At 40.7% G+C, this 15380-nt stretch overlaps 1 protein-coding gene across 1 annotated transcript in view; it reads left to right on the top strand.

The window, feature by feature from the left end:
- hydin (HYDIN axonemal central pair apparatus protein) overlaps positions 1-15380 on the top strand; it is a 116442-nt gene that overhangs the window by 25305 nt on the left and 75757 nt on the right. Inside the window, exons 23-33 of the mRNA XM_062035862.1 lie at positions 257-349; positions 1987-2207; positions 5186-5273; positions 5567-5776; positions 8390-8581; positions 8652-8826; positions 9011-9084; positions 9267-9394; positions 12720-12850; positions 13135-13262; positions 13345-13458. Of these exons, the coding sequence (XP_061891846.1) occupies positions 257-349; positions 1987-2207; positions 5186-5273; positions 5567-5776; positions 8390-8581; positions 8652-8826; positions 9011-9084; positions 9267-9394; positions 12720-12850; positions 13135-13262; positions 13345-13458 (1554 nt within the window). The remainder of the gene's footprint in view (positions 1-256; positions 350-1986; positions 2208-5185; positions 5274-5566; positions 5777-8389; positions 8582-8651; positions 8827-9010; positions 9085-9266; positions 9395-12719; positions 12851-13134; positions 13263-13344; positions 13459-15380) is intronic.

The raw sequence follows: 15380 nt of genomic DNA, 5'->3' as shown, positions 1-15380 counted from the left end.
TAATTTAGTTATCCTGTCTTATCATTTGCTACTTTCTTGTAATAATGTGTTGCATTACAATTTGTCAATGTAGATATTAGGAATTTTAAAAAAAGTTGCAACAGTAAGATATAAATTGCCAGCATTCATCTATACCACGATTTGAAAATGTTAATACATCTGTAAACTAATGAGTTTGTTACAAATAATTAGCCAAACATTGCATCACATAAATCTTCCTAAAAGGAGTTTACATTTTTTTTTATTGTTTTTCCAGAAAATGACTTTAAATCAAGGGGAAGAGGCTCACTTGTGGATTTGTTTTGATCCAACTCACTACCAAGGTTCGTTGTCACAAGTTGTGGATAAGGTAATATTTTTTTGTAACTTTTTTATTGTTTAGATTGTAGTTGTTTAGTTTGTCACAAAATGTAAATTTTTACCATTTTAAGGGGTAAATATTTGTATGAGGAAATGCAGGAACATGATTCATCTACCCCGCCTATAAAGCCTTTTAAATAACATCCAAAAAATCCCAACAACCAACCAAGCTGTAGTGAAATTTTTATTGTAAGAGCTAACACCGATTAACTACTTTTCTGGTTTTGTGACACTAAAAATAAAGACAAATTCAGATTGTTTTTATTTTTTTACTTTTACATTTAGACATGCACAGCAAGGATAATTTCGAACCAAAAGTTCAGAAGAAGTGTTGACATGCACTCCAATCTGAATGACTATCGGCAAAACCACCCGTCTCGATCGAAAGGAAATTGTGTGTGATCGGGTCAGAATATTCCGAATGGCGTGTTAACATGAAGCATTTTTATTCCGGTTAGGGTTTTAATCCGATTAATTGTGTCCATGTGCACATAGTTAATGAGTGTCTAAAATGTAGCCAAGGGGAAAATTGTTGCCGCATAGTGTATTTATTTTTTGCGGGGTTTTATCTGGACCCATTTGAATTTTAGTTGAAAACCCACGCTGTAGACCAATTGCACCGTGCCTGGGATAACATCCCACCTAAAGCTCTACTCTACAGAAATGAATACGACCTGCCATTGTGCACAAACATGATGAGACTGACTAAAAATAAGACTACATAATAATAGCATATTAATTATAATAATAATAACCCACAAAGTGATGGAAATTACTGTAATACAATAATGTAGAAGTGATAAGACAAGTTAAATGAATCGAAACGTGAATGCTCAGTATGTGATGAGGCCAGCAGATGCCAGAAGAGAGGGGAAATCACGCCCAGATTGATACAAATGGCCAAGTGTGAGTACGCCGTCAGACTCTGAAAACCCCTATGTAACAATAAATTAGAGCTATTTGGTGTCGTCCAATGGGCAATAGGGGATCGTTATTTTTACTGAAAAATCATACAACTTCAAATGTAAAAATTTAAATGCATCACCAAAATAGTTAGCATGTTACAGTGTGTAAATGTAAATAACAGTAAGTAATTAAATATATCAAAAAATCTTAAGAGACAGTTGTTTTTAAAATATCCACACGTTTAACGTAAATGTTCAACATGCTAAAAAAAATTATAGAATGTTTTAAAATATTTGTAGTATATTTGCCTTTTTCAAGTAAATGAATAAAACATCTTAAAATGTTTTATTATTGTTTGCATAGTGTTTGGCTCCTTGGAAGGAGGCACACAACCCCGATATGCACTATACATCTTGCCCCCTTGTCATGTTCAGTATCATGGGAATAGTGAAGCCTGTTACAACTTTAAAAAAAAAAGCTTTGTGTACCACTATATTGCAATGACCATAACAACCCCAAAGCTTGGACTGTAAAATACATTGTGCAGTATAAAATATTTCAGTGATGCTTGTATCTTTTAAACTTGAAGTAAATATAACAAAAAAAGAAAAGAAAAACAGATAACACGATATATAAGGATTTACATTAATTAAAATGTTAATCTTCATCAATATATCTGAAGAAATACCTTGCAATATGCTTAATTTGTATTCCCCCCAGGACCTAAAAATGCACTACATTGGACACCCACAAGAAGACAAGGTGGAGCTGCATGCTGAAGTCCATTTTCCCAACCTCCATTTTTCCTCCACCACAGTAGATTTTGGTAGTGTGCTTAACTCCACAGAAAATCAGAGGGAGGTGACAATGACAAACTGCTCTCCACTGGCTGTTGGTTACCATTGGTCCTGTTTAGTGGATCACGTACACTGTACCCTCAGGTATATTAACATTGACACACATAAACAATATGAATTTAAAAACTCTATTTGCTGTCGCTCCATCAGTTCCTTTAAACAATATAGTTTTGACGTTATTGCTGTTACAGTAGGTTTATTTTTGAATGTTTTGTGACAGGAAGCATGTTGACTCTTAAATGTACACTAGTTTACAATTGTGTAGATTTGCTAGTGTTTCTGGCTGGGTTATCTTGATCATCATTTATTAAATATTTCAACGACTGGTTTGTTGCCAAGTCCAGCGAGATGACCCCTCTCATTGAAGCAAAGCGTGCTGCCCTCACTGAATACAAACACTCCCCAAATGTGAAGTCCCTGCAAGCACTGAGAACTACAAGAAGCAAAGTGCAACAGACTGTAAGACATTGTGCCAATGAATACTGGCAACAACTCAGTGAATCCATCCAGTCTGCAGCTACCTCAGGTAACATCAGGGGGATGTACGAGGGCATCAAGACTGCTCTGGGCCCAACACAGAGCAAAACAGCCCCCCTAAAGACCACCAGTGGGGAAGTTATCACTGACAAGGGCAAGCAGATGGACAGATGGGTAGAGCACTATTCAGAACTCTATTCCAGAGAGAACACTGTCGTCACCTCAGCCCTTGATGCCATTGAACAGCTGCCCATCATTGAGGAATTAGATGCTGAACCAACACTTGCTGAACTTTACAAAGCGATCAACAGTTTAGCAACTGGCAGAGCACCTGGTACTGATGGCATCCCCCCAGACCTCATCAAGCGCTGTAAAGACACCCTCCTGCAGCCTTTGCATAATGTCCTCTGCCAGTGCTGGAAAGAGGGAGCCTTGCCGCAAGACATGAGAGATGCCAAGATTGTCACCCTTTACAAAAATAAGGGCGACAGGAGCGACTGTAACAATTACAGGGGCATCTCCCTCCTGAATATCGTAGGGAAACTCTATGCCCGTGTCGTGTTTGTCCGCCTTCAGAAACTTGCTGAGCGCGTTTACCCAGAATCTCAATGCGGCTTTCGCACCAAGCGCTCTACAGTGGACATGATATTCTCCCTACGCCAACTTCAGAAGAAATGCAGGGAACAACAGAAGCCCCTGTACATATCCTTCATTGACCTGACCAAGGCTTTCGACCTGGTTAGCAGAGAAGGGCTCTTCAGCATCCAAGATTGGATGCCCTCCAAAGCTCCATAGTCTCATTAGATCTTTTCATGACGACATGAAGGCAACCATCCAGTATGAGGGTAGCATGTCCAACCCATTTGACATTAAGAGCGGAGTCAAGCAAGGTTGCGTCCTTGCTCCTACCCTTTTCGGCATCTTCTTTGCCCTGCTCATCAAACATGCTTTTGGGACTGCAACAGAAGGGGTATATCTACGTACCAGATCTGACGGCCGACTTTTCAACCAAGCCCGTCTTAAAGCAAGGACCAAAGTCCGTGAGACAATCATCCGGGACATGCTCTTTGCTGATGATGCCGCCGTCATTTTGCACACTGAACAAGAACTCCAGTGCCTTATGGACAGATTCTCCCAGGCCTGCAAAGACTTCGGGCTTACCATCAGCCTAAAAAAGACCAATGTGCTGAGTCAGGAAGTGGACACTGCACCAGCCATCACAATCGATGAGTACCAACTCAAAGTCGTACACCAATTTACATACCTGGGATCCACCATCAGTGACAATCTGTCCCTCGATGTTGAGATCAATGAACGTATCGGCAAAGCTGCCACAACACTAGGGCGCATCACGACCCGCGTCTGGGAGAACCGGAAGCTGACAACTCCTACCAAGATGGCAGTGTACAATGCCTGCATTGTCAGCACTCTTCTCTACGGCAGCGAAACATTGACAACATACTCCAAACAGGAGCACAAACTGAACACCTTCCACATGCGCTGCCTTCGCCGCATCCTCGGCATCCATTGGAGTGACAAGGTGACGAATACCCATGTCCTCGAACGCGCTGGTCTTCCTACCATGTTCACGCTGCTCAGACAACACAGGCTGCGTTGGGTCGGCCACGTGTGCCGTATGGAGGATGGACGTATCCCAAAGGACATACTGTATGGCGAACTTGCCTCTGGCAAGAGATCTGTTGGCCGGCCAAAACTGCGCTTCAAAGATGTCTGCAAGCGGGACATGAAAGCCCTGGACATAAACACTGAACATTGGGAAGATGCAGCGGCTGACCGCAGCAAATGGCGCAGTGTCCTTCACAAACAGTTGAAGACTGACGAGGAAAAGATCCATGCCACAGCCAATGAAAAAAAAAACAAGCGGAAGACACGCACTCCTGCAGTAAATGCGGCTCCCACATCGGACTCATCAGCCACAGCAGGCGTTGTCGCTGAGTTTAAACTTGACCTCTGGACTGGCGCAGTTTCCATAGTCGTTACGACTGACGGAGGCCTGATGATGATGAGATTTGCTAGTGTTTCTGGCTGGGTTATCTTGATCATCATTTATTAAATATTTCACAAATGTGCTACTTGATGCATTGTGCAGACGAAGCACTGACAACAGAACGGCATTGTTTTGATTATTATTTAGTTTTTTTCCCGGGCACGTCGCAAGTTTGCCATTGGTGTGGAGAAAAAAAACTGTCAAATGTATTATACTTACTTAATTAGGTAGTATGCCAACATAGAAAGGACTTTAAGACCAACATAAATGAATGTGGGAAAAAAAACATTGTTTGATCATAGTACATAATTATTCAATATTTTTTCACATAGTAATCTGTTAAAATTGTGTCTGGTATAAGCACTGTCCTACTTTCCCCTTTTACAAAAGCTTTGCTGAGCACGGTGGTTAGGGTTAGGGTGGTTTTGTGACAAACAGTACATACGTGTCTGTACTTTTCTTTTATATTTTTAAATTGTTTGCGCGCTACCTTACAGAACATTTTCAATTGTATATTTACTGAAAACCTTGATTATAATACATTTACCCATCCCTCCACCCCCACACTCCAAACAAGGTCCTCTGCGCACTCTCCAGGTGCTCTCAGCCACAGACCTCTTTCCCAAAACCGAGATGTGTCACAATGCTCCGTATGTGTGCAAGAGGTAAGCAAATTCTTATAGTAGTCAAACCAATCATAGTAAATTTATGAAACCTTGGTGATGTTTATTATCCGCATGCTTTATTACATTTTCAGGCATTGTTATTTTAGCTAACAGAAGAGTTTGCAAATAGTATTATAAGCTGGACCACTATACATGGCACCAGAATTCCAGGGAAAAGAAACTTTTTATATTTATGCATGCAAATAAAGATAGCTTTACTTATTGCACTTGTGAAGTTATCATGTGACAATGACAACAACCTAAATTTGCTAATGTTGATTTTCTCTCTAAAGGTGTTTGATGTATTGCCAATGTATGGTCATCTGCAACCTGGCGAGCAGCAGGTGGTGACATTCATTTTCCACGGCCAGGACTTTGTCAGTCGAGAGGTGATAGCACAGTGCCAGGTGGAGCATGGCCCTATATATGACATTAGACTAAAGGGAGAAGCATCAGAGATCAGCTTCAGCCTTGACTCAATCACCGTTGACTTTGGTCTGCAGGTAATGTGCTTATAATATAGTAATATTCCAGGAATCTAGGCTCACTCATCGTCTCTGTTTGTTTTGTATTAATTGCACAAGATGCAACACAGTCACACAACGAGTACCAATCTGGGTCTCGCCTTTTTTTCTGGCAATATTCAAACGGCATTTTCTTCCCACAATAATCGTCACTTCTCCGTCCCTCCCCGGAAGTCCTGTCCCCCAGCCAAAGCCATTGACTAGAACCCTGTGGTCAGCCACTACACCCTTCCGCCCCTTTAAAAAAGTCCTTGCCCTCGAGGACTGACCCGTAAGACAACAACTTGGTAACATCACAGTAGCATGTACATTTAAAACACATTAGTGCAAACAAATCTGTGTAAACATCACACAAAAGTAGGTTGACCCCCTTCCCCTCCCAATTCCTATTTTTTTTCTTAGTCCAAGGTCACCACAAAGCCTTGCAAACGGTCCAGAGACCATCTACACTGTCTGGGCTGCTCTCTTTGATGGGGGATACCGGCCACCAAAAGTGGTGTGGGCATTGCAGAGCCCAAAACTAAGGACCTTGAAGCAGTACAAAAGGCGGATTTAGGACGGGATTTGGGAGAAAGAGGGACTTGATAGTATACGCTCTTAAGGTTTAGTGTGGTAAACCACAAGGAGCTGGAGAATGAGTCCAAGGTTTCGTCTATACGGGGGAGGGGGTAAGAGTCCATTGTGGTCATATCGTTCAACCATCTGTAATCCACACAAAATCGCCAGTCACCTACCTTCTTCTTTGCGACCATGACCACAGGTGCTGCCCATGACCTGTCAGACAGCTTGATAAACTCAGCCTGCAGCAGGTCGTCCATGGCCTTGTCGCATACCTGCTGTTGAGCAAGAGGATGCGGCCATGTGTGGCACTTGATTGGCCATGCCAGGCCAGTGTCTATAACATGCCCTGCCAAGTGGGTTCTTCCCACCTCACTCTTGTTCATTGCAAAATGATCCTGGGATTCTATCAGCAGATATTTCAGCTGCTCCTGCAGGTTTCTGTACTCCTCTCTCTGCCCTCCCTCTAGGGCCAGGGGGGATGGCTGCTGACGGGGGTCTGTGGGCGGTCCCGCCTTGGGCTGGCACTGCCATGGGCTGGTACCCTCTGGTAGCAAACATCTCTGACTCGCCACTTGTTGGCTGAAGGGGGACATGGCAATGGCAGCAATAGTAGTTAGGGGTTGTGTTAAGCATCGACAGTGCCTGGGCGGGCAGGACAGTCGTCAGGGGGCCGGGAACTAGGCGACCCATGGCAACCGTAGGGCACCCTGGAAAGTTAAGTGTACCCAGCAGGCACCCAGTGTCCTGGAGGAAGTCCAGCCCTAAGATGCAGTAGTCTAGCACATCCGCCACCCAAACTAGATGGCAAACCCGCCTGCCCCCCACACACAACCACAGGAACCTCTACCCCACCATGGGAACTAGCTGGCCTGTGACTGTGGGGAGCTGCACCAGTCTCACCAGCGTTCCCGATGACCCTATGTCCAATAGGCCCGCAGTAGGCACACCCTGGACGAAGACAGCAATGTGGCAGGAACCTTCTCCTTTGGAGCCCCCTGCCACCCAGCCCACTGCCATAGTAGGTGCATTGCTGTTTTCTGCTTCTGAGGAGATAGAGCCCCTCCTCCCTGGCTGTGCCACTGGGCTCCTCCATTTGGCCGAAAGCATGAGGAAGGTGTCCAAGGCGTGCTGTCGTCTGCTTCTGGTGAGGACTGAGCCCCTCCCTCCTGGCTGTGCCGACATGCCCCTTTCACTGACTGACGGGCCTGTACTGGCAACGCAGGGACCGCGGTGATAGCAGGGGCCCGCTTATTCCTGACAATGCGGGCACAGCGCCGTTACTCGGCTTACATCTACAAGGACACCTGCATGGGGCGCGGGGCATGTGTGCCTTGTAGAGTCACTGCCATCAGTAGTTCGGTCATTTCCGTTGCCCAGGCTGGAGCCTTCTCACAGGCCGGGTGCGACAATGCCGTCCTCACTGAATGGGGTTTATTTTCCAGTCCACAGGCTGTAGCCGCCTCCCCAGCATGTCCCTCTCAATGGCAGCTTCCAGCGCCTCTTTCAGGGACTTTGGGTGTTGAATCTGCACTTGCACGAGCAGGTCAGGGGGAGTAAATTGCCCCCGGGGAGTAAATGGCCCCGAAAAACAGGTCAGTGGCCAGAATATTACGTGCATCAGCAGGCAAGTGACAAAATGCACGGCACACCTGGCCCTCAATGTCATTAGCCAGCCCAGACTGACTCACCAGGCTTCCTGCACCTCCCTCTCAGTTCAGTTTTTAATCGCGCTGACTGAGACCATATCCGAACCTCTTCTTGAGTGCCCCTACTTGGGCAGCATAGCACCGTTGCTGTTCAAGGTCCAGCAGCAGGAGGCACGAAAGAGCCTCTCCTTCTAGGTACAAAGCCAATTGCAATGCTTTGTCCCTCGTCTTGGCCTTGGTATATTTCGACTGGCACCTACAGTCTTCAAAAGGCTTAACGATTGGTATAAACTTACATATCCTATACCTAATTTTTGTCTGAATAGAAGAAACTGAAAAGTATAGTCTTGGTGTTTTCCTTAAACTCTTGTTTTTATTATTCCAGCGTTTTGATCAAATTGGGGAATCGAGCGTAATTCTAAGAAATACTGGAAAAGTGGGATTCAAATTCAGTATTGAAAGGCCTGAAAAGGAGAATACTTCAGTGGAGCAGTCACAGTCAGATGTAACTCCGGAAACATCATATGAGCAGAAAGAAGAGATCCAACCTGGGCAACCCATGGTCATCCCCCCAACAGTGAGTTGAACTTGAAGAGTCATTGAAGATGCAGGAGAACTCATTTTACAACAAGTGTTGTGTATGACAGGGTTACATTGATGCTGGCTCACAGCATTGCCTGTGTGTGCTCTACCTCCCTGGCATCCCTACGAGGTTTGAGGAGCAGCTTCAACTGGTGGTGGCTCACTTACCACCACAAGTTATCACGCTCAAAGGAGAGGGAGTATTCCCACGGATCTCCTTGAATTTGCCTCGGACACTTGGTACATGTACACCTAAGCAATACACAGACATTAACATAGTATTGTGCAGGGGTAAATGTGATAATACCTAATACATTGCAAAATATCTCACCTTAGGACACCTCTTTAATTATGTGTTATTATCTGAACCATAAAACTGTCTAGACCGGTTTTGATTAAATGATATACTGTAATTACCTTACAGCAAAGGAATCCCACAGTGATGTGGCTGAGAGGGTCAGAACAGCCATGGAAGCACAGGTTGCTCATGTCCCTAATGTGAGTCCTGGAAATAAACGTCACTGATTTTAGGTTTTCAAAAATTCTGTTCTATTAGATGGTGAATTTGTAAATATTACTTGTCCTATTAAAGATGCTAAAGTAATGCACTTACAGTATATGCAACAAGTATACACTTAGTATAGATTAACCTTACACTTATCTTTCCCTTGTCTTCTTAGCATACAGAGTTGTTTTTTATGGAGATTGAGAACATGCTGGTCACAGAAAATGCTTTGGCCGTGAGCAAGAGCCTTGTGGAGCTTGGGAACATTCAAGGTTCCACCAAAAAATGGAACAAACTCAGCAAGTATGCATTTACTAGATCAGTTATTCTCAAAGTTGCCAGTGCCATTTGCTTGTTACACCTCCTGAGGTGCATGCCATGTTTTGGGCCATTTGTTTCAAGCTTTAGCGCAAGGGGAATAACTTCGAGTGGGAACTTAATGTGCCGTCCGTCCATAGCTCAGGACAGTGACTCAGCAGCATATTCGGGAGAAAAGCGCACCATAAAGTGAGAATCGTTGTGTTGCAAGGGTGAATTCCACCCACAACGAAGACTCCCAAGTATGACGGGAAGTGAAGCGTTTCATATCAATTTTGAACATAATTTAAAATTGCAACTGAGCGCACATTAGAGAGCTAGTGTGTTAGGACAACAGTACAGTGATGTAGGTAATGAACTGGCGTATACAAGTATGCATACTGTGCAAACAGTATGGTGTAAAATGTTACAACAGCACAGTGAGGTAGCTAATAAACTGGCATAAAAGTATATATACAGTGCAAATTGTATGGTACAAAATGTTACAGAAACAGTACAGTGAGGTATGTTGATTTTTTTAAATGAAGGTGCAAAGTGAAGCGGATTATTGATATGTGGGAAAGGGTGGAGGGGAAGGCAGCTCATGTTGTGTTTGAAGTCCTCATGGCCCATGGGACGTAACAGTTTGTAGATCTGGTGGTGTGGGATCTAATTGACCTGAAGTGGTGTCCAAAGGGCAACAGGTCAACAGGTCGTGGGCGGGGTGAGAGGTATTGCCGCTGATGGTCTTCTCACTTTGTATTTTTACTTTTTATTTTATTTTTTATTTTTTTATATACTTTGTAGCACTTTGAGATTTTAACAAATGTAAAGTGTGTTACAAATGTAATTCATTATTATTGTTATTATTTACAGAAGAGGACTTAGCACACAACCTTGGGGAAAGCTTGTGCTGCAGGGGAGGGTTGAGGAGATGTGGGGGGCCAAGTTTGTCATGCTGAAGGCGGTTTGTGAGGTAGTCTTTTATGTAGTGGCAGGTAGGGTTGTCCTGATTCCAATAATTTGGTACCGATACCAAAATGTATATTGATACTTTTCAATACTTTTCCAAAAAAAGGGGACCCCAACAAATGTCAATATTGGCTTCATTTTAACAGAAAATCTTACAATACATTAAACTATGTTTTATATTGCACTCCAAGAACAATTTACAATTTTCCATATTATATATAGCCTGCCATAATCTAAGATTAGGTTAGAATAGAATAGAAAGCTTTAATGACAGTGTATTAAATGCTTCATGATTTATGGTTGCCACTCTTGGTCAATGCTTTAAGACAAATACAATCATTAGTAAATACTAAAAACACAATGATGCCTAACAATACACAGATAAGACATGCAGCAGGTAAAACACTCAGTGTTGAAGATAAAACACAAATTGTAGGAATTTTTTCCAAAATTCAGTAATTTCTCTTGCATTAGTTTTCGCTAATTGGGCAGTTTGGACTCTGCTAAAAAGTGGCAACAAGCCAAGCAACTCTGTGTGCGTCTACGTGTCTTTATGTCCCTAACAACGGAGCTAATCTCATAACTATGTTATGAGAGTAGAGTATGTGTGTTTGCGAGAATGCCAATGTGTTGGGTGAGTGACATCAGTGAGTGAGTGGGCGAGGGAAGCGAGAGAGCTGTAGCGTGTGCACTGTGCACTGCGCAGTAGTGATGAACGGGTCTGGTTCTGTCCTGCAAAAGGAATAATATAACAACCGGATTGTTACATGAACAGGTCCGGTTGTGTCCTACAAAACTAATATAGCAACCAGATTGTTACAAAGCGGCGGCTTTGAAATTCTGACTCGAAAGCGGAGCTTAGCAGACCCATTGCCAGGTAAAGTGAAGGGTGTTACCCCCAACGAAAACGTTGTGCCTGGAGGGACTCAAATCAATGTCAATGTTTACTTATACAGCCCTAAATTAATGTATTGGGAGCCGAACAGCAGGAAAAGTTTAACAACTAGATTATTACCTGTCACTCTTTATAATTCCTTGTGCAGATCTGAATGCTTGTTATTTGAATGTTTACTGAAGTTTGAAGCAAAGGTGGTAATACTAATCGCCACATTTGGCGAGGCATGTTTTAAAGCAGAGCTTGCAGTCGCACCGGGGCGCCTCTCTGTGTAAAGCGTCACCTTAACCGTTATTTTTTTGCGGTGACCTTCTCATCTTACAAGGAAAGCATCTGATTGGCTCTCATTCATAACTAAACCCCATCCTCTTTCTTTAGTAGCTGTTAAAGAGCTGTGATTGCATACATTCTGAACTTGTCCCACCCATCTACAAAACAAAAGTAAACATTTTCGCCTGGTATTTATACGTTAACTAACATGTCAGTTAAAGGAGCCATATGTAATAATGTGGCCAGAAATGGTACTGCAATCACGGTCAAAATTATGTCATCCCCTCCCTCTCTCCCTGACTGAGGTTGCCAGATACGCAGCCGACTCCAGCTCCATCGACTGGGCTACTCCAAGGAACTTCAAAGTTCCACTGCCTCTTACTAGGGGTTGAGGTGCCGGGACCATAATAGCTGAATAGACAAGCATTTTGTCAATAACAAATCTCTAACCAACACATTTTACACAGAAATTAGGCTATTTTCAGGAAGAAGTACATCATGCCTGCGTACAATATCACAACAAATGGCAATCATATGGTTATTGTCAGTACTATCACAAAACAAAGACTAAAACAAACTACAACCAACGCTAGCAATGATTATATTGTTGAAAATAAGTAATGTTGGAACCCATTTCCTCAGCGTATCAGCGTATTGAGAACGCAATAGGCACTGAGACTACCCATATCCACATAGGTTTTAAAAATATATTTTGCCACTGGATCCCCAGTGGTACACGTATCACAGTTTGAAAAACACTGTTTCAAATTGTTCCGCCTCTTGAGTGGGGTGGCAGCTGTGGTGGCCTGTCAAATATTAGGGGTGGCATGATCAGCGGTTGGGCGACCCCTGCCCTAGTAGTTAATCCCTGGGTACCATCTTGCAGATGTACTATTGGATCCCTGTTGTTTCATTCTGGACCGTGGCTCTAATTCTCTTCATTTCTTGGACTCTCATCTTAATACGATCTCAGAATGCTCGACTCATAGTGAATTCAACCAGGTTCATTGTCTTGATATATTTTCGGCATGATCAATATGTCAAGCTGCGGTGCCTCCCTTCAAGTCTTGTGGCTAGGAGAAGAAACTACTGGTTGAGATCAATACGATTGTGGCAATCCTTCATGTAATGTTGTAAAATAATATCGACAGTATCTTCATTTGCATCTACACTGTTCTTTTCTCATTTCCTTAGGTTCTGCCTTCCTGAGTTTGTTTTGGATTTTGGTTATGTTGTTCCAAGCCAAGTCCTGAAAAAAACTGTAAGATTGACCAATAACGGGTCATTACCTGTGTCCTTCCACGCCAACAACAAAGTCACTGATGGTAATGTATCATGGTTAATACATTTTGGGTGATGTGTAATTTTCATTAAACTTAGTTAAGAAATGTTAGTACATATTTGTATATATAAGAGTATGACAAATGTTTGCTATTTGAATTGTTAAAACTGAAAATGTACTCAAAGTTAGTGCTATATTTTAACTTGGACATGTTTGACTGTACCCATCATTGTACAGTGACAAATAATCAATAGGCACATTAGTGTTTCACTTTTCTTTTTATTGTTATACTAATAAAACATTGTGAATGTGTGCTTGCTCCTTCAGGTTTCAGGGTAGAATTTGGTAGCGTAAAAAACCTTTCTTGTGGTGAGTCAGAGTCTTTCACTGTGGAATTTGATCCTCGAAGAGGAAACCTGCCAATGGGGATCAGAAGTGCGGTCATTCCAATTCAGGTGCCTTCTTTAAAGTATTTTTTTGCTGTTGATTTCAATGTCATCTCATTTTCTTTAATTACACATTGTTCTTGGGTAATAGGTCATAGGTGCCCCATCAGTGCAGGTACGTCTGTGTGCTGTGGTGACCGTCCCGTCGATCTCGGTTTCCACAGAAATACTGCAGTTTGAAAATGTGCGGTGTGGCATGTGTAAGGTAAGATGTTACCAATGAAAACCTGATGTTAGATTATCTTTAACAAAAAGTGCTCCCAGTTTTCATTTTTTAACTTAATTACAAAAATAAATATTAGTACTAAGTAAAATATATGTAAAATTATCTGAAAGATAAGTAATAAGTAAAATAAATGTAAACGTATCAGTCCTGACCAGCCCGCTCAGGTTAATGTTGATGCCCATATCTGCTGTACATAATTACTTTATAATAGATACATACAGTATATATATATATATATATATATATATATATATATATATATATATATATATATATATATATATATATATATATATATATATATATATATATATATATATATATATATATATATATATATATATGTGTATATATATATATATATATACATATATATATATATACATACTAGGGGTGTGGGAAAAAATCCATTAGAATTCGAATCGCGATTCTCACGTTGTGCGATTCAGAATCGATTCTCATTTTTTTAAAATGTTATTTTTTTTATTTATTTTTTTATTTATTTTTTTTATTAATCAATCCAACAAAACAATACACAGCAATACCATAACAATGCAATCCAATTCCAAAACCAAACCCGACCGAGCAACACTCAGAACTGCAAAAAACAGAGCAATTGAGAGGAGACACAAACACAACACAGAACAAACCAAAAGTAGTGAAACAAAAATGAATATTATCAACAACAGTATCAATATTAGTTACAATTTCAACATAGCAGTGATTAAAAATCCCTCATTGACATTATCATTAGACATTTATAAAAAATAAAAAAAAGATGCATCGCATCTCATAAGCTTGACAACACACTGTGTCCAATATTTTCACGAAGATAAAATAAGTCATATTTTTGGTTCATTTAATAGTTAAAACAAATTTACATTATTGCAATCAGTTGATAAAACATTGTCCTTTACAATTATAAAAGCTTTTTACAAAAATCTACTACTCTGCTTGCATGTCAGCAGACTGGGGTAGATCCTGCTGAAATCCTATGTATTGAATGAATAGAGAATTGTTTTGAATCGGGAAGAAATAGTTTTTGAATCAAGAATCGTGTTGAATTGAAAAAAAAAATCGATTTTGAATCGAATCGTGACCCCAAAAAGCGATATTGAATCGAATCGTGGGACACCCAAAGATTCACAGCCCTAATGCATATATATATATATATGTATATATATATATATATATATGTATATATATATATATATATATATATATATATATATATATATATATATATATATATATATATATATATATATATATATATATATATATATATATATATATATATATATATTATATATATATATATGTATATATATATATATATATTTATATATATATATATATATATATATATATATATATATATATATATATATATATATATATATATATATATATATATATAATATATATATATATATTTTTATATATATATATATATATATATATATATATATATATATATATATATATATATATATATATATATATATATATATATATATATAAAATCGGGCAGAGGGGTTAGTGCGTCTGCCTCACAATACGAAGGTCCTGGGTTCGATCCTGCGCTCGGGATCTTTCTGTGTGGAGTTTGTATGTCCTCCCCCGTAACTGCGTGGGTTCCCTACAGGTACTCCGGCTTCCTCCCACCTCCAAAAGACATGCACCTGGGGATAGGTTGATTGGCAACACTAAATTGGCCCTAGTGTGTGAATGTGAGTGTGAATGTTGTCTGTTTATCTGTGTTGGCCCTGTGGTGAGGTGGCGACTTGTCCAGGGTGTACCCCGCCTTCCGCGGTTGAAAATGGATAGGTGGATGGATGGATATATATATATATATATATATATATATATATATATATATATATATATATATATATATA

Source organism: Entelurus aequoreus, linkage group LG24 (genome assembly GCF_033978785.1).
Source record: "Entelurus aequoreus isolate RoL-2023_Sb linkage group LG24, RoL_Eaeq_v1.1, whole genome shotgun sequence".
In the NCBI taxonomy this organism is placed as follows: Eukaryota; Metazoa; Chordata; class Actinopteri; order Syngnathiformes; family Syngnathidae; genus Entelurus; species Entelurus aequoreus.
Note: the sequence above shows the minus strand (reverse complement) of the source record. Positions and strands in the feature narration are given on the sequence as shown.